The 19,029-nt window shown below is 43.7% G+C and overlaps 1 protein-coding gene across 2 annotated transcripts in view; it reads right to left on the reverse strand.

Annotated features, from left to right (window-relative positions):
* Positions 1–19,029, reverse strand: part of LOC139564650 (plexin-A1-like) — a 244,953-nt gene that overhangs the window by 63,100 nt on the left and 162,824 nt on the right. For both annotated transcript variants that reach the window (XM_071384372.1, XM_071384366.1), the window contains exons 11-12: positions 4,355–4,451; positions 961–1,151 (exon numbers count right to left, since the gene is read on the reverse strand). In XM_071384372.1, the coding sequence (XP_071240473.1) occupies positions 961–1,151; positions 4,355–4,451 (288 nt within the window). The remainder of the gene's footprint in view (positions 1–960; positions 1,152–4,354; positions 4,452–19,029) is intronic.

Genomic DNA, 19,029 nt, shown 5'->3' on the forward strand with positions numbered 1-19,029 from the left:
TGACACAATTTCACGTGTACGGCATCTTAAGACCTACATCACGATACTGAGTGCCATTTGTAAAAGGACGCATTTTTTTGTTGTTGTTGTTGTTGTTGTCTTTGTACATGATTTTTGGATGCCCTGGAGCTCCAGAATGAGGACCAGGAAGTCAATCGCTGCTGGGGGTAAGTTTCTCAAAACCAATTAAATTTGCAAAAGAAAAGTGTGTGGACCTTTCTATAACATGGCATTTACACAAAAAAATACAGATTAGGTTCCTAAATAGTGAAATTCTCCTTTAAGCATTCAGAAACTGAGGGGATACGTGATCCTTTCCCTCCGCAGTTAAGAAGCATACACATTTTTCAAGGTGGTGGTAGTGGAAAACAAATGGAAAAAAGGGGAATGCATTTCATTTGTGAAAAACAGTAGACTCCCCATCTCATGTGTGTGTGTGTGTGTGTGTGTGTGTGTGTGTGTGTGTGTGTGTGTGTGTGTGTGTGTGTGTGTGTGTGAGACAGACACAGTGCTACACTGTTGGGACAGTGACCTGGGCCACGGCCAGACGAGGACCACCGCTATGGCTACCCACTGCAACAGCTGGTAAAGTCACGCCACTCTCTCACACACACACACACACACACACACACACTCCTCCCTTCATCAGTCGTCTCGGTGCTCAGTGACGTCCCGTAGACTGCCTCCTCTGTCCTGCCCATCTGTAAGACTCAACAGTCTCTGTGTGGGCAAGCTACCTCTCCGACTGTGTCCTCTATCCCCTATTATACCCGTTATGCCATGTGATGCAAATACCTAACCTCACATTGAAACTTGACTCCAATTCCTTGCACACTTAACTTAAATGTCTGAGGATGTCCTAATATGGATGCCGTATTATTCCCCCTGAGTTGAAGGATTTCCTTATATGGATGCTGTTCGCTGCCCACCCTAGTACCACCCTCCCCTTGCCACCCGTACCTTTATGATCTTGGGGTGGGCACAGCGACTGTTGCCCGTGGTGGCATGCATCCAGCTGCTCTCCAGGGGGGCACATTCCTGCCTCAGGGAACACTTCTTCTCCTGGACGCACCAGCCACATTCAAACCTGGGGTCAGCCTTCAGACACATCCCACAGCTGTCCCTCAGGGCAGGGCACTTATACAGGTGGGCTGGAGGGAGGAGGGGGAGAGAGAGGAGGAAGTGGGGGAAGGGGTGAGAGAACATGTTTAGTTAGCATCCGAAAGCCTGAAATGACACCAACCCTGTCCGACATAGGTCACAATTTAGTCTTGCAAAGTATGTCTCACATGTCACCTCTAAAAATCAAAAATCTTCAACAATATTACACGGCTCCATTTTTTTAAATACGCAATGAAGCAAAGCGGTACTTCAAATGGCCGCAAGAATTCGACGGAGGAACATTTTCAGCCTCTCAAATCCCATTGGTCATGCTTTAACTTGAAAGTAACCCTGGGCCAATTAAATTATACTAAATGAGTGATTTAATTACATTTACATATCGGGGGTTAAGAGAGGGAGCATCGTTATATGGTTATCTTCGTTAAAATGAGGATGAGGGAGACACACACCACATGAGCAACACACCTAATTTAACTGTGATTGAAAAACTGAATTGATTCAGACAATCAGGTGTGTTGCTTGGTTGGAGAAAAACCCTGCACCCATACTTGTCTCCCTCCCAATCTGTCACTGCCTACCTTTCACCACCTCAAACACTCACCCATCATTGACACTGAGATACATTGTACTCGCTGTTCAGACAAAGTACAAAGCTACACTTCTCATTGTGGTACATTGTGTCTGAATCTGGATTGTTGTTGGGGTTTGGCTGTAGAGGCTTTAGTGAACAATTCCCTAAACGTGATGTTATCTTCCATCTCACATCGCAGCAGGAGCCCCTGCTTTACAACCCCCCACTGCCGTGGTGACAACAACAGCAAAACGCTGGGCGTACACAATTTATCCACGGAAGACATCACTTATTTTCTGGGGGGGGGGGGGGGGGGTTCTACTCCCTAGTTGGTGTGTGTGTGTTTAATCACGATCCACAGGGCCCTGTTTGTGGAACGGCGGATGCTAAACACACACATGCGAAGCCACATACACGCACACGAAGGCAGGCACACGTCGAGACACCCGCCCACACCGAACCACCCACCCCACGCCTAAGTAACCGACGTCACAGAAAGGTGAGTGTGAAGTGACTGTGTCCAGTTTTGAGGCTATGGGTGTGCGCTCATAACATGTGTGCGTGCATTTCTGTGTCTTTCTAAATAACACACACGGGATGTATGGTCGTTTCCCCACATCCCTAACACATGCAACACACCCTTGCCAGCCACACATTTGCCATCCACAGAGTTGCATTTTAGCATGGCAGAAACTTACTGAGCTATTTGAGAGAGTATATATTTGAACCTTATAGCGTGTCAGAGCATGTATATAACTTCCCGACTTGGCTTGCAACTAGCCCTTTTGGTCACTCTATGAATGATTTAACGTGCAGCGGTAGCTTACATAAAACGAAATCTCCATGCTACTGCCATGACTGTGGCCATCCACTTGGAGAAGCTCCCACAGGGCGTCGTACAAGTGGCGACAGTGGGTGGCAGACATTTCAGAACTTTTCTGGAGTACCACAGAACTGTGTTACCCTTCTGAGCTAAAGCCTAAGACATGACCGCAGGGAGCTAACACAAGTCACACAGGTTTACTCATGATAGGAGTGTGGTTCACCGAACCTCCTCTGTTACGCATACATTGCTATATGTACAGTGCATTCAGGAAGCATTCAGACGCCCTTCCCCTTTTCCACATTTGGTTAAGTTACAGCCTTATTCTAAAATGGATTAAATACATTTTGTTCGTCATCATTCTACACACAATACTCCATAATAACATAGCGAAAACTGTTTTTTTCCCCCTTCAATTTGAGCACCATTATGAAAAAATTTAAACATTTATGTAAGTATTCAGACTCTTTGCTATGAGACTCGAAATTGAGCTCAGGTGCATTGTTTCCATTCATCATCCTTGAGATGTTTCTACAACTTGATTGGAGTCCACCTGTGGTAAATTCAATTGATTGGACATGATTTGGAAAGGCACACACCTGTCTATATTAGGTCCCAAAGTTGACAGTGCATGTCAGAGAAAAAAAACAAGCCATGAGGTCGAAGGAATTATCCGTAGAGCCCCGAGACAGGATTGTGTTGAGGCACAGATCTGGGGAACTTTACCAAAAACATTTCTGCAGCATTGAAGGTTCCCAAGAACACAATGGCCTCCATCACTCTTAAATGGAAGAAGTTTGGAACCACCAAGACTCTTCCTAGTGCTGGCCACCCGGACAAACTGAGCAATCAGGGGAGAAGGGCCTTGGTCAGGGAGGTGACCAAGAACCCGATGGTCACTCTGACAGAGCTCCAGAGTTCCTCTGTGGAGTTGAGAGAACCTTCCAGAAGAACAACCATTTCTGCAGCACTCCACCAATCAGGCCTTTATGGTAGAGTGGTCAGACGGAAGCCATTCCTCAGTAAAATGCACATGACAGACCGCTTGAAGTTTTCTGAAAGGCACCTAAAGACTCTTAGACAACGAGAAACAAGATTATCCAAGACAATGCAGGAGTGGCTTCGGGACAAGTCTCTGAATGTCCTTGAGTGGCCCAGCCAGAGCCCGGACTTGAACCTGATCGAACATAGCTGTGCTGCAACACTCCCCATCCAACCTGACAGAGCTCGAGAGGATCTGCAGAGAAGAATGGTTGAAACTCCCGGAATACAGGTGTGCCAAGCTTGTAGCGTCATGCCCAAAAAGACTTGAGGCTGCAATCGCTGCCAAAGTTGCTTTAACAAAGTACTGAGTAAAGGGTCTGAATACTTATGTAAATGTGATATTTCCCTTCTTTTTTTCCTAATACATTTGAAAAGAAATCTAAAAACCTGGTTTTGCTTTGTCATTATGGGGTATTGTGTGTAGATTGATGAGGAAAAATACAACATAACAAAATGTGGAAAAAGTCAAGGGGTCTGAATACTTTCCGAAAGCACTGTATATACTGTATTCTAGTAAATGCCACTCCTAATATTTATATAGTTCTTAGTTCCATTCTTTTACTTTTAGACTTGTGTATATTGTTGTGAATTGTTAGATACCACTGCACTGATGGAGTGGTGAACACAAGCATTTTGCTACACGTGCAATAACATCTGCTAAATATGTGTACAGTATGCGACGAATAACATTTGATTTGATATAACAAGACAGTGCTTGCATTTGACATCCACATCAGGGTCTCGGGCGTGCCACAAGACTGTGTTACCCAGCTGAGCCAAAGTCTAGTGCTTACCTTGGATGTTGTAGGGGTTGTCGATGACAAAGTTGCCATTCCACACCACCGATAGGTCCACGGGCAGGTCGCTGATGTCGTTACCTTCGTAGTTATACTGCAACGACACAAATACAGCAACGACACAGTTAGACTCATATTACTGTAATGTTGTTGCAGTGTCCCTAAAGTTCACTGAAAGACATTGTTGTTGCTGAGAGTTTATGGTGTGTATTTGTATCATGTTACTCCTGCCTGAAACCAAGTTTCCCCTTTGGGACAATAAAGTTTGAACTGTTGATTTCTGTTCAGATTATTTGGGTTTTGATTGACTGAAAAGTGAATTATTTTTTTTATTTTTTTTAACAGTTAGTAAACTAATATCTTTTCTTTATGTTTTATTTACATTGTTTTAACGCTCATGGCTCATTTGAGTCATGAGCACAAAATGGACTAACACTAAGTACACTTGGCCTTCTCTTGTTTCTCTCAGTGAAGACAATTACCCTAATAGGATAGGGTTACATAGCTGCTGATTGTGTAATTCCAAGAACAAGTCCCAGGATGAATTCTTATTAATCAATTAAGTTCTTAATATTATTGTCCACGATTAACAGGATCTCTTGTTCAACAGAATTCACTCAAGCACTGATCCTAGATCTCCACTAGTACTCAGATGCTTTGTGAATACAGGCCCTGCGCAACAGACGGTACGCGTCTAAATCTCTAACGACTACCTACGACGACGATCCAGCTATGTGACACTAACCTAACGTAGTGGGCATAAATGAAACGCCTGAGCAGCGGTTTTTCCCTTTCTGGTCCTGACAAGAGAGAGAGAAGAAGAAAAAAAAAACTGTGGGGTACCTTCTCTTATGCACTGTTTAATGAATCAAGTAAACGTGGAGATAAGATGGAGCTTTGCCTTCAGGTCGCAGGCTCTCTCTCTCTCCATTTCCCCTGAAAACCCGGATGCATCCCGTAGGTATCTGACCACGTTAAGGGTGATCTGCCACTGTCAGCTATATGTGAGTGTGGTACTCTGTTTAGATCGTCTTTCGGCACCCCTGTTTCGACATTGTGGTCCCAACATTTCACATAATATGCCGTTGGAAACAGTAAAAAAGAAAGAAAAAAGGAGACACAGCAATGTGCATTCAGTAGATAAGGAGTCCAGCACACAGCAATGTCATGGTACGTGATTGGTTCATTCATTCGCCGCATGGTGATTGGATGATTTTCATTCCGTCTACACAGCCTCCTACAACTAATGAATATTCAGACAGAATTTTGAAAATAAAAGTCATGCTTTTAGACTGAACTTAAAGGACTATTTATTTAGTAGCCATTATATATTTATTGGCTCACTTTACTCAGGGTTACTGCAAGGCTCACCATTGAACATCAATGCAACTTTAATCCAACTTTTCAGTGATAAAGTTGCCACTAATAGGCTACACCAGGGGTCGGCAAACTTTTCCATTTGGAGTGCCAATTTATCTTACCATGTCTACCGACCTGCGTGCCAGTTACGAAGACTTTAAAAAAAAAAAAAAAAAATGTGAAGTGGTTTTAATACAAATTATATCTAACTCTAAATGAAAATTAGACAAATCTAAAAGTGGCTTCTATTGCCAACTATGTAAAAAATAACCCACATAAAGCCAACAAATAAAAAGATTGCAGCCTGCAGGTCGAAAAAATATCCTGATAGAAATGAATCACACTGGCTACACATGGCTTGTCTGCAAGGAACTTGAAACATTGTATCAACCATCAACTTGGTCCAGCCCAAAGCTTGTGCTAACAATCTTGAAACATTGTACATTGGTTTCCTGCACCCTGAGCTCCGGACAGACACAGACGGAGGCTATTTTGCGCAAGATGGAAAGTGTGAGAGAGAGATATTGATAGTGTGAGAAAAGAAGAAGGTAAAAAAAGAGAGGAGCCAGGCTGAGAGGTAAGCGAAATTAGCATCTCACTCATTATCAAGGTGCACTTGTAACAACAATAATAATAATAGTAGTAGTGGAAAATGTATTGTGATTAACAACATTAATGATAATAATAATAAATTAAAAGCAGTAGTAGGCAAGTCTGCCATGTGGCTTTTCAGTCATGTTCAAACAAAATGGTAAATATTGACATTACATTGCACTTTTCACTGACCGTCCCTTCTGTTGTGGCAGGAGGACACATATTTGGCTGTCAAAACTGCACATTTTGGCTTTTCATCCAATAAATATGAGCTTCTTCTTCAGATTTTCTGTACTCTAAAGAAAGATTCTCTTAGGTCTGAGTATTTGTCACAGTGTAATAGGAAATGCAGCTCTGCCTCTACCTCTCCCCGGGGGCAGAGTGAGCACAGCCAGTTCTCTCTGGGCAGCCAGGTTTGCCTGAGTCGACCGGTCTCCATGACCAGACTGTGCTCACTGAGTCTGTACCGAGTCAGTGTTTTCCTCAGTTTTCTATCAGTCACAGTGGTCAAATAGTCTGCCACCATGTACTTACTGTCTGTTTAGAGCCAAATAGCATTGGTTTACTTAGATTTTTTGTCTGTCTTTCCAATAGGCGATAAATTTGTATGTTTGCTTTGTGACAATTTGGATGGGCCAGATTTTCTGAGTACTGTCCTGATGCTTTGTTGGGTTGGTAATGTTTAGTGAATTGAGCCGCTGGTTGAGGGGACTCTTCTCTATGGTCACCTCTTGGCAGTTGAGGAATTGTAATGAGATGAGTGGTGGTCACTTGTTTTAAAAATGAAAATAACATTTGGTGGCTCTTTAATGGATATTACTCAGACGAGGAAATTGGCCTAATTCTGCTCTACCTGCGTTGTTTGGAATTTCTCTCTGTGCCCTGAGGATGTTCTTACACAATTCCGCATTCAGGGTTCAATTGGGTGTTTGTCCAATTTGTCAAATTCTTGTTTTGTAAGCGCACCCCACACGTCGCTGCCCTATAGTGTAATTGGTTCTAAGATGGAGAGAAGACAAAAAGGAAGAGACTAGCTAACATGTCCCTAGAGAACGGTTGATTTCTCTCAACCTGAAACTTTGACCCTAACGGTCATGGCCTTTAGAGCCAATGGGGTCTCCCCATCGTCTTCCTGAACAACCAATCAGAACATGGTATGACTTGCACGCACAAGCACACACTTTTGGCCACTGGGGTGGTTTGGGTTTTGTCCCCACACAGGTACTTACTGTTGAGAGGGGATGTAGAGGCCTGTTGTTCCAGCAGAGACGTACACAACAGACGAGACTCCCCTGATACACTACAGACATTAATATTTATTCACAGTGGGGTGGCATGGTGTGTGTGGGGCAGAGAGGTTAGGCATCATCCATACCTCCCTCTCCATGTGTACACCAACGCCTGATTAAAGTTTAATATCTCCTATCCTCAAAGGGCCAGACACAGACACACACACACACACCGCCCCTCCGAAGCGAGAGTGGGTAACGAAAAGAAAAAAACACATTTCCAATTCACACACGCGTATTAACACACACTTGTACATGTGTGAAATAGGGCAGATATAAGCACCCACCAGATGATGATTATTCTTAATTAGTACACACACACACGGTTTATTCACATAGGTATATTCTGCTAACACAACGTGGCCAGAGCACAAAAGTTCTAGAGGTCGCCAGGTGCGGTCAGACACGTGTCAAATGTATCTCTCTCACCGACATGCAGTTCTGCACAAAACCGCTGACAAACTTACTTAGCCCATATGCTATGGCGGGGAGAAAAAAAAACATTCATTCCTGTTTACAGGATACCAATTGGCTTGGGTTTATCTCATATTTATTAGCCGGAGCCTGAGATGTTCCTCTTTCACTAAATGTTCCTGTTGCATAAGATGTTCAAAACAAAACAAACGGAGCAGCACAAATTAACAGCGTGCCTAAAACCGCTCTCCCCAGAGACACGGGGAAGTAAACAAATAAACTACCCTGGGAACGTTTAATGAAGCTAAAGGAGAGAGAGAGAGAGGGACTGAGATGGTGAGAAAGAGAGACACTTTTCCCCCCTCTTGCTCTGACAAGTGATATAGCTCAAGGAAGGAAAGATAGATAATTAGGTTTTAGTCCCCAAAAAGTTATGATAAGTGTACATATTACATCCTTAAAAAAATACTACTTTTACGTTACCCTGCAGTTTACCTATAAGATGGGCTGATGGTGAAGTACAGTAGACATATTTGGTATTCATATCACAAAATAAATATAATGAGCTCTCCACAAAGAATTTCAATAGAAAACTAGTAAAAATAGACAATATCCTGCAACCATGGAGAGGTAAATATATGTATGGGAAAATTGCAGTGATTAACTCCTTAGTCAGTTTACTCACTTACTTATGGCGCTGCCTACTCCTGATGATCTGTTTTTCAAATCATATGATGGAAAAATATTTTCACTTTATCTGGGATGCTAAACCAGAGAAGATAAAGCGAGCCTATCTATATAATGAATATGAACTGGGTGGGTTGAGATGATTAAATAGAAAAGCACTAAACCTCTCTAAAAGCTTCACTTACTCACAAGTTTTACGTGAACCTTAAATGGTTCTCAAGTAAATGACTAAGAAAAGCTCATCCAATGTTTAAAAATTGCCTTTTTCCCTTTGTGCAGATTGCCATGTCTCATTTTTGATTAATTCTAAATGAAACCTTTTTCAAGGTCTCTCTTTCAAACAAGCATTGCACAGCTGGTTACAATTCCAATTTCATCCCCTGAAAATAGAGAACAAATTATACAACAAATATTATGGTTGAACTGAAATGTGCTGGTTGATAAAATACCTTTGTTTATGGAAACGATGTTTGAAAAGGGTATTTGTTTTCAAATTATTTCGTAAATTGGAATGGTAGAGTTATGTCTTTTATGGAGTCATCGGAATTGTACAGGAAGGTTTGCTCAATATAAGATTACAACCAAATGATTACAGCGTTACCCCAAAAATGGAATAGGCAGGTGGCAGCGGAATGAGGTAGCAAACTGGTCTGTCTGCCAAATATAAAGGATCAAAACTGTCAGAGGAACAAAAAGAGCATAAATAGGAAAGTATACCAGTTTCATTTGAGGACCAGGATGTTGACAGCTGTGCCATACAGATTGCAAAATAGCTGGGAAGAGATTTCTGATGTAACGATTTCATGGCATGAGTTGATATATAAAACGACGCAAGATTACAGACTAAATTACTGTACAGAATTCTTGCTATCAACACAATGTTGAATATTTGGGTCATACAATCATCGCAGCTTTGCAGATTCTGTTGTGAGGATACAGAATCAATAGACCATTTGTTCTGGTATTGCCCTCAGGTAGCCTGTTTCTGGTCTCAGGCTCAGGAATGGCTGAAAGAGCACAACATGAATCTAAAATTGACCCTAGATAGCATTGTTGGGAGATCTGGAGAGACCTGGTCAGTCAATTACTAATATACTAATAATCTTAAAAGGACATATCTTCAACTCGCAATCTGGGGATTATATTAGATCGGATAGATTCAAATCTCGGATGGTTGAGGAGCAGCTGTCGGGGAACTGTGTGTGTGTGGGGGGGGGGGGGGGGGGTCTTAGAGGGTTGACGGCCTGGCGGTTGGGAGCTTGGGCCGGTGGCCAATAGGTCGCTGGTTCGGGTCCCCGTTTTGACTTTGTGTGGAGATCTGTCAGCGTGCCCTTGGGCAGGGAGTTGACCCTGGTTGCTTCGGTGGGTCGCTCTGGACGGACGTCTGTTAGACTGACTGAAAGTACTGTAAATGTTGAGCGGCTTCACTGCAGGTAGAGATTGTATGCTTTAATATTCAATAAAATAAAATAAAAAAAGTAGAAGAGGGATAAGAGATACAGTAGTAGCCTAGATACTAGGTGCTGTGATTGTCATGGAATGTTGGATGCCGGTTATTAGCCAGCCAAATCTGTTGTGAAATGTAATGTCATGTTTTGTTTTTATTGTATAAAACTGCCTTAATGTTGCTGGACCCCAGAAAGAGTAGCTGCTGCCTTGGCATGGGGATCCATAATAAATACAATACAAATGACGCGGTTACCGTAATAACCGTTTGGTTACCACACAACAAATATATTGTTAAAGACGCACATTTTGTCCTCTCCTCAGCTCCTGACTGCATGTGCTGCCATAGAAATAGTAGGAATAGAACGGGCGTCCCCATTTCAAGTCTATGATGGCATAATGGGTGCACTGGCGGCCATTGCGTGTGTACCCATAGGAGCAAAAGCAGGAAGTAAAAGCAGGACGTGTACCCGTCAATCTGTGCTGTGATTTGTGGATTAAACTCAACTGACATAACAAAAACTACATTCCATTGCAAGAGCCACATCAGTTAACATCATTTGAATGAACATTACCATGGACATTGCATCACAATACCAGGCAGGCATTGCGAGTGTGCCCATGAGTTTGCCAGTGAAATAGCCAGGGTTAAGAGGTTCCAAGCCCGTTTTATTCATTCCATTTCTGTGTGCTGCTGCTGCCTCTGCAGGGTGGGGGCATTGTCTAGGCAACCAAAGACTTGTTCGCTACGGGACCAATAAAATCTGATTTGATTGCTTGTTTCAGCAAGGATCAATAAAGTTTCATCACGTTGTTAAGAGTCCATGTTACTGCAGAAACTGACAACCACAGGAATTCCCGGCTGCCGCGTCGTATGAAGGCTATTATATTTTCATGACGGTCGTCATTCATAAACGTTGGTTATACGGTAATTGTGCCAGACCTACTAGATACAGTAGCTGAACAGCTCCTCGGCTGAAAAACGCAGATGATAACAACATAAGACAGAAGGTTACTTAAGGGAACAACGAAAGGAGGGTGGTTGGTCGGGGTGGATGAATGCGAACATCTAGCAACCCAAAGGTTTGCACATTCGAATCTCATCACGGGCAATTTGAGCTAATTAGCAACTTTGCAACTTCTTACTACTTTTGAGCTACTTTGCAACTACTTAACATGCTCGCTAACCCTTCCCCTAACCCTTTAACATAATCCTAACCTTACCCATAGCTAACGTTAGCCACCATAGCTAAAGTTAGCATTAGCCACCTAGCTAACGTAAACCACAACAAATTATAATTCGTAACATATCATACGTATTGCAAATTCTTAACATATTTTACGGATTGCCATTTGTAACATACCATATAACTTGTAATTCGTAGCATATCATACAAAATGGATGATGTCATCCACAAATTAGTACATACCATGTGAAACGTAACATATCATACTAAATGGGATCATCCTAAATTAACGTTTACTATGTTACGTCTACACCCGAGTCCAGGTTGCATGCAAGAGTCACACACAGATCCAGATAATTAGTCATGTTGAAGGGGCACCAAAGCAAAAGTCTAAAGATATCAACGTGCCAAAGGCTAGCCTATGCCTGTGTGCGGTGCTCAGATACTCCCAAACACCTCTCTCCACCCCCTCTCTGTTCTCCACCAGCCAGGTGAAATTGGCAGGTATGTAGTCACCAGACTGTAAGGCAATGTTTATGCAATACTTTTTTTTCTTCCTTTGCCTTCTTTTTTGTTCAATGTTAAAATTAGACAGCTTGAGGTATCACCGAAATGTGGATCATTTGAACAATAACTTTTCAACCTGCTACGTGCCATTAACTCAGGCAACAAACAATTCTTTAAAGCAAGGTAAACAACCTCTATTGGGAAATAGATGAACGAAAAATGTGGCTCATTGACAAACAAAGTGATGGAAAAGCAATGAAAATGCCGTTGGCAAGGTGATTAACCTTTTACATACAGAATAATATAGGCTAATTGACATCCACAGAACGCGTTGTATCGACCTCGATAAACCCCAACACACACGCAGAAGCACACACACACTGAGACGTGCACGCACAGAAACGCACACCGACCACGGACCGACAGACACACACAGTCCAGATATGAAGGCATAATCAAGGATCAAGTGGTAATCCGCCCTAGGATTAGTGTGGGGTCAGTCAGTATGGAATTAGGCCCGGCTCATAACATGACTCTGTCTGGGCTAATCTGGCTAGCATAACAGGATTGGAACAGGGCCAGAGCAAGTTAGGATCTCATCATATAGCCACCACATTTTAAAAATTATTATTGTTAAAAACACACAGAGGAAGGAAGAAACTGCTGGCTCGAGGAAATTCAGGAACACCGCAGCCATATTCGTATAGTCCAACCCACGTGCATATTGGCCTAGTCCTGGCCATTTCAAAACGAGAAGACGCGGGGGTAGGAATTTTGCCATTCGTAACATACCATATAACTTGTAATTCGTAGCATATCATACAAAATGGATGATGTCATCCACAAATTAATACATACCATGTGAAACGTAACATATCATACTAAATGGGATCATGCTAAGTTAACGTTTACTATGTTACGTCTACACCCGAGTCCAGGTTGCATGCAAGAGTCACACACAGATCCAGATAATTAGTCATGTTGAAGGGGCACCAAAGCAAAAGTCTAAAGATATCAACGTGCCAAAGGCTAGCCTATGCCTGTGTGCGGTGCTCAGATACTCCCAACCACCTCTCTCCACCCCCTCTCTTTTTTCCTCACCAGCCAGGTGAAATTGGCAGGTATGTAGTCACCAGACTGTAAGACAATGTTTATGCAATACTTTTTTTTCTTCCTTTGCCTTCTTTTTTGTTCAATGTTAAAATTAGACAGCTTGAGGTATCACCGAAATGTGGATCCTTTGAACAATAACTTTTCAAACTGCTATGTGCCATTAACTCAGGCAACAAACAATTCTGTCAAATTTGTCAAACACACCCACTCTTTCGCTGCCCATCTCACTAACTTGGTCAGTCCGCTCCTTACACCGTTTGTCCTCCTCTACTTCTCCCATCTCGCTTTTCGCCACAGATTTACGGACACCATGCACGCAACACACCATAAAAACCTGACACGAGGCGTTTCTTGGAGGGAGGGATTAAGGATGAGAGTATGGGAGGCATGGGGGGAGGCAGAGAGGGGAGGCATGATGGGAGGCAGAGAGGGGAAGCAGAGAGGGAGGGACGGAGGTGGATAAGCTGACATATGCTGATAGCCGATCGGCAAATTCATTCTTATTTAGACAGGAGGGGGGGAGGAGAGGAAACTGCTGGACTGAGCAGCAGGCTGTGTGAGTGGAGAAGGGGAGAGAGGAATAGGGTTGATTCCTGATGGGAGGAAAGGGGTGGATAGGGGAGGAGGAGTGAGGGTAAGGCTGTTGAACAGTGTTGTTGTCTCCCTCTCTCACTAAACACACAACCCTAATTAAAGAAGTTGCCTGCCTTATCCCGTTTTAACGAGCGACCTCGGCGGCAGGCCCCCTGTTCATCATGTCCGGTTAACCATACTGTGTCATGCTATACCATACATGACTGGGCACCCCCTTCTCTGAGGAAGGACCGTCAGCGGTACAGTTACTCCTCATTATATCCAGTGCCTTTCTAATGGGTCAGTGCTTTCACACACAAACACTTTCAGTGTGGTGCATATGCAAGACCTCAGCTCTAAGCCTCCCTACTTTCCTCCGTATTACACTCCTCCGTCTAGAGGGGAGGGATAGTTGGATACAAAGGAACAGATCAAATCCAATTTTATTTTGTCACATGCGCCGAATACAGGTATAGACCTTACAGTGAAATGCTTACTTACAAGCCCTTAACCAACGATGCTATAAGAAGTTAAGAAAAAAAAAAAGTGGCAAGTAAAAAATAGATAAGTAAAACATTTAAAATAAAAGTAAGAAATAATTAAACAGGAGCAGTGAAATAACAATAGCCAGGCTATATACAGGGCATACCGGTACAGAGTCAATGTGCGGGGGCACCGGTTAGTCGAGGTAATTGTGGTAATATGTACATGTAGGTAGAGTTAAAGGTACTATGCACAGATAAAAAAACAGAGTAGCAGCTGCATAAAAGAGGGGCCTGGGTAGCCCTTTGATTAGCTGTTTAGGAGTCTTATGGCTTGGGGGTAAAAGCTGTTAAGAAGCCTTTTGGACCTGCTCTGGTACCGGTGGTATATGTACGTTTAGTGATCACCATTATCCCTGCAGCTACACTCTGTCTCTACTTCTCTGACCTCTCGTCTCCTTTCCTCCTTATTCCCCTCATCATTTCCTCAGCTGTGTCCTCCTCCTTTCTTCTAAACTTCTCTCTCACTCCATCGCAATTACCTTTCCTGTGTGCCCCCCTCTCTCCGAGCAAACTTCTTGGATCTTTTCTTGCTTTCTACTCAACTCTCCCTCCCCTACACTCTCTTTACCCACCCCTGCCTCCTTCCTTCTCCTCCATCGCTTCCTCAGCCCAATTTTCTAACCGTCTGCCCCTCTTGCCCACCTTCCCCCTCTCTTATCCTTTTCCTGGGTCCTGGGAGAGGGGCTGGTGTGTGTGTCTCAGCGCCCGACTGCAATTCATCATCATTTTATCATCGTCCACCTTAATTGGAACCCATCAGGCTCTCCCAGTACTCTTAATTTTTGTTTAGAAACAGCTGCTGTCCGCATGCACGTGCGCACGCACACACGAATTGAGAGGAAGATCCGAGGCCAAACAAGATTTCTCCTTCCCTCCCGTGCAATCTTCTCCCAGACTTTCCACCCCTTTCTCATTTTTCTTAACGGAGGAAAAGTGCGAGAAAACGGGTGATGGAGTGGCCCAGTCTTTCATCCGACTGAAGGTGGCGGTGTAAAGCCAGCACTGATATTATCTGTCCCCTCTCTTTATTTTTCCCTGTGGAGGAAGGGGTAGGAGGGAGAGTGAGAGAGGAAGGAGGAGAGACACACCAAACAATTTGGAAGAGAGAGGAAACAAGCGAGTGAGAAAAAAAAAATACAGGAACCAAGAGAGAAACCATGGGTTAGACTGAAACTTATTTTCATTCTCACACGCTAAATCCTCTCCTCTCCACCCCTCACCTCCCCTCTCGAACTAACAAAACTAACCAAACAACTAAACTCACTAAGAGCGTGAAAGGTTGCTGGGTCGAATCCCCGAGCGGACAAGGTCAAAATCTGTTGTTCTGCCCTGAGCAAGGCAGTTAACACACTGTTCCCCGGGCACTGAAGACGTGGATGTGAATTAAGGCAGCCCTCCGCAACTCTCCGATTCAGAAGGGTTGGGTTAAATGCGGAAGACACATTTCAGTTGAATGTATTCAGTTGAACAGCTGACTAGGTATCCCCTTTACCTGCGCTCTCATTTCATCCCCTCCTCCCCTCTCTTCCCCTCTCCTATTCTTCCTTTCTGTCCTCTCCCCTTTTCCCTCTTCTCCCCCTACATTTACATTTAGCAGACACTCATCCAGAGCGACTTACAGGAGCAATTAGGGTCAAGTGCCTTGCTCAAGGGCACGTCGGCCGATTTTTCACAGTCGGCTCGGGGATCAGAACCAGCGACATTTCGGCCCAACGCTCTTTACCCGCTAGGCTACTTGCCGCCCTCTCCTGCCTTCTCCTCCCCCTCTCAGAGACCAGCTGTGGCCACTTATTGAGTCTGGTGACCCTGGCTTCAGCAGCCTGGCTGTGTTTCCCCTTGTTTACCGGCTCCCATGACCCCCTCTGGCGGGCTGGATGAGAGGAGATTGCCTGGACACTGTCAACAAGGAGAAAAACAGACACACTCCCCAGGTCCTATACCTTGTGAGAGTTGAGACCAGGGGAATGTATGGTGTGTTTTGCTTTTTGTTTGTTTTTACAGGCGGCAGGTAACCCAGCGGTTAAGAGCATCGGGCCAGTAACCGAAAGGTGGCTGGTTTCGAATCCCGGATCCGGCAATGTGTAAAAATCTGCCATTCTGCCCTTGAGCAAGGCAGTTAACCCCCAACAACAACTGCACCTCGGGTGCCGATGACGTGGATGTCGATTAAGGCACCGCTCTGATTCAGAGGCGTTGGGTTAAACGCGGAAGACATTTCAGTTGAATGCATTCAGTTGTGCAGCTGACTAGGTATCCACTTTCCCTTCCCTTTTTTTGGTCATTGTTTGGCCCGCAATATTGAGACGGTTTTGATTGCACACCCATTACTGTTACAATTTCCATTATTTTACAGACAGTTCCTTCAAAACAATTCCTGAAAATACTGTATAAACACCAACTGTCCGATAATAGGCAGAGCTGATCTGTATAAATCTGTTAAAAAAACATGTATTTTCCTTATATATTACAGCTCTGTCTATTAACGGAGAGTCACTGTGTTTATGCAGTATTTACTGAAAAAATATGAAGGAACTTTTTCTTCTTCTCTCGTCTTGAAACCCATTGCCATAGCCTTCCAAAAGTCTTGCACATACAAAGTATTAGATCAAGCTTATGAACAATTATTGAGGAGCTGCTTAGCTACTCTTTATTACACAAATGATCCTGTACAGAGCTCATTTATTTTTGTCACCAGGGTTGGGTATGTTACTTTCTAAACCTAATACGTTATAGTTACCTGTCCACATTTGTAATCAGCAGGGGCGCAACTTTTACTGGGGAAAGGGGGGACATTCTGAATATGATACAAAACGAGGCTTCGGTGTGCTTTAGGACCATGCGGACGCCTCTGAGCAGTCGGATAGGCTGTTTGGAGTGTTTATGCGACTGGATAAAAAAATAATATATAAATATATATTATGTCCCCCCACACTTCTAAAACCAAAGTTGCACCTCTGGTAGTCAGTAACTTAATTTTTGGATTGCCCAAAGTCAGTAGTGTAATCTGATTACTTTCAGTTAATTTTGGACTACTTTCCCTTTAAGAGGCAATAGAAGACAAAAAGGATCCATCAAACGCATCAAAACAAGAGCGAAAGCTGTATGGAGGAAACAGGCCACAGGTTTGCTTCTACCTTCCAAACCATCCTTCTCTTCCGCCGCTGCAATGAAATCTCTCTTCTTCCCATCTCTTTTCCCCACCCTCCTTCACCTCATCTCTCGCTCTCCTCACTCCATTGAGTGGTGGAAGATGAGTTGACACGCTGACAAGAATACTCAAGTAAAACACTGCATTTCAACATAGTCTGGGCTAAAATTAGGCTTAATTTAAGATTAACATCCATGTGTTGACTCTAAAGGTAAAAATAAAATTGAGCAACAGGACCCCGCAAGATCCTCTCGTTCCGCAAGCAAGCACACACACACACACTTACCCCTCTCGCCATGTTACTCCGCATTCACCATAGCAAGGTGTACCCACAGCATACCAGATGACGTGAGCTCTCCATTTTTACTGCAGCATCATACATGATTCATATCATGGAAGCAGCACAGTGAGCAGCACAGTAAGCAGCACAGCCCGAGCAAGGAGCAACTGGCTCACATGGAATGATGTGCATCGGAAGAACAGTGGTGAAATGAAGATCAATATTTGGGATGACTCCTTTCATTTCAGTGAAAATTGTTTCTGAATTTGATTAAAATTGGATGACAATGATACAAATTCCATTGCTTTTAAGTAACAACCACTCCTAGTAATGTAGAAAGTGGCAGTAAACTCGTGTCACAAAAGTGATGTGTCTTAACAACAAAGCAATGTCATAACAATGGAGTTAGCGTAGGCTTCAATGGACGCTGGTATTATCATACCAATAAACTACAGGTTAGCATATAAAACAAGTCGGATAGCTAACCGCTAAGAGCTAATCACTGAGAGCTTACAGTTAACCGCTAATTAGCCTACTAGCACATCTCCCTGTCAGCTGTCATGTGTAGAAATACTGTTTTGGCCTGGCCTGAGTCTGCTGCTGATTATCGCTGGCTGCTACATTTAACAAACAGTCAATAAAGGGCCCTCTTTGGAGACAGCGCTGTCACTGGCTAATTAGCCTTCCTTCAGAAACAATGGGGGTTTTGGTGCGCGGCGCGCTAATGACTAGCTGTCGATACAGACAGCCTCGCACTGGAGCCCTTATGCTACGCTGGGAGGAGCTACGCTAACTTTCAAATACACTAGCATTGCTGAATGCTAATCATTACGGCAACAAGGCTAAGCCCTGGGTCCTGTTGGACATGCTACATGTGTGCATGTTTAGCATAGTGAGTGAACCCACGGCTACATATCTCCAGCGTGTAGCTGTAGCGTGCATTGACATCCACTTTGCAGGTGTTCAAAGCTAATTAGTTTGATTCTTTGAAGGCTTTCCCGGGATGTTGTGCTGTTTTTTTTTTGGTCTGCGACATGGCTGATGTTTCAAGTCTAGGGGGCACCCGTTTGACAGGATACCCAGAGAGGTGTGACACCCCTAATACAAACAGAAATCAATATGGCAGCCTTCCTTGGAGGTGTTGATAGGACGAGTGTCCCATGAAGAGAGAGAGAGAGAAACAAGCAGCTTTGGAGGAGAGAGAAAGGTAGAAAGGGTGAAAGGGAAAGGGGAGAGGTAAAGACCTTCCTAATGATCTGAAGGAGCCAAACAGAACAACCAAAAGCCTACAGACAAATGTAAAGTATAATGGTCATATCATGGAGCCTATAATTGGTGTGTCATAGTCGGTGACACAAGCGTCCACCTCCTGTCCCTCTAGCGAAGAACACGTCAGCCTGCTTATGCTCCAACTTCTCCATGAGACAAAAACAAAAGAGGAAGGGGAAGTTAGAATAGAAGAGGGAGTGATTGAGGGTAGAGAAGGACAACAAAACAGAGAGCGAGTGGATTATTAGAGAGAGAAAGAGA

This window comes from Salvelinus alpinus, chromosome 2 (assembly GCF_045679555.1).
Source record: "Salvelinus alpinus chromosome 2, SLU_Salpinus.1, whole genome shotgun sequence".
Classification (NCBI taxonomy): Eukaryota; Metazoa; Chordata; class Actinopteri; order Salmoniformes; family Salmonidae; genus Salvelinus; species Salvelinus alpinus.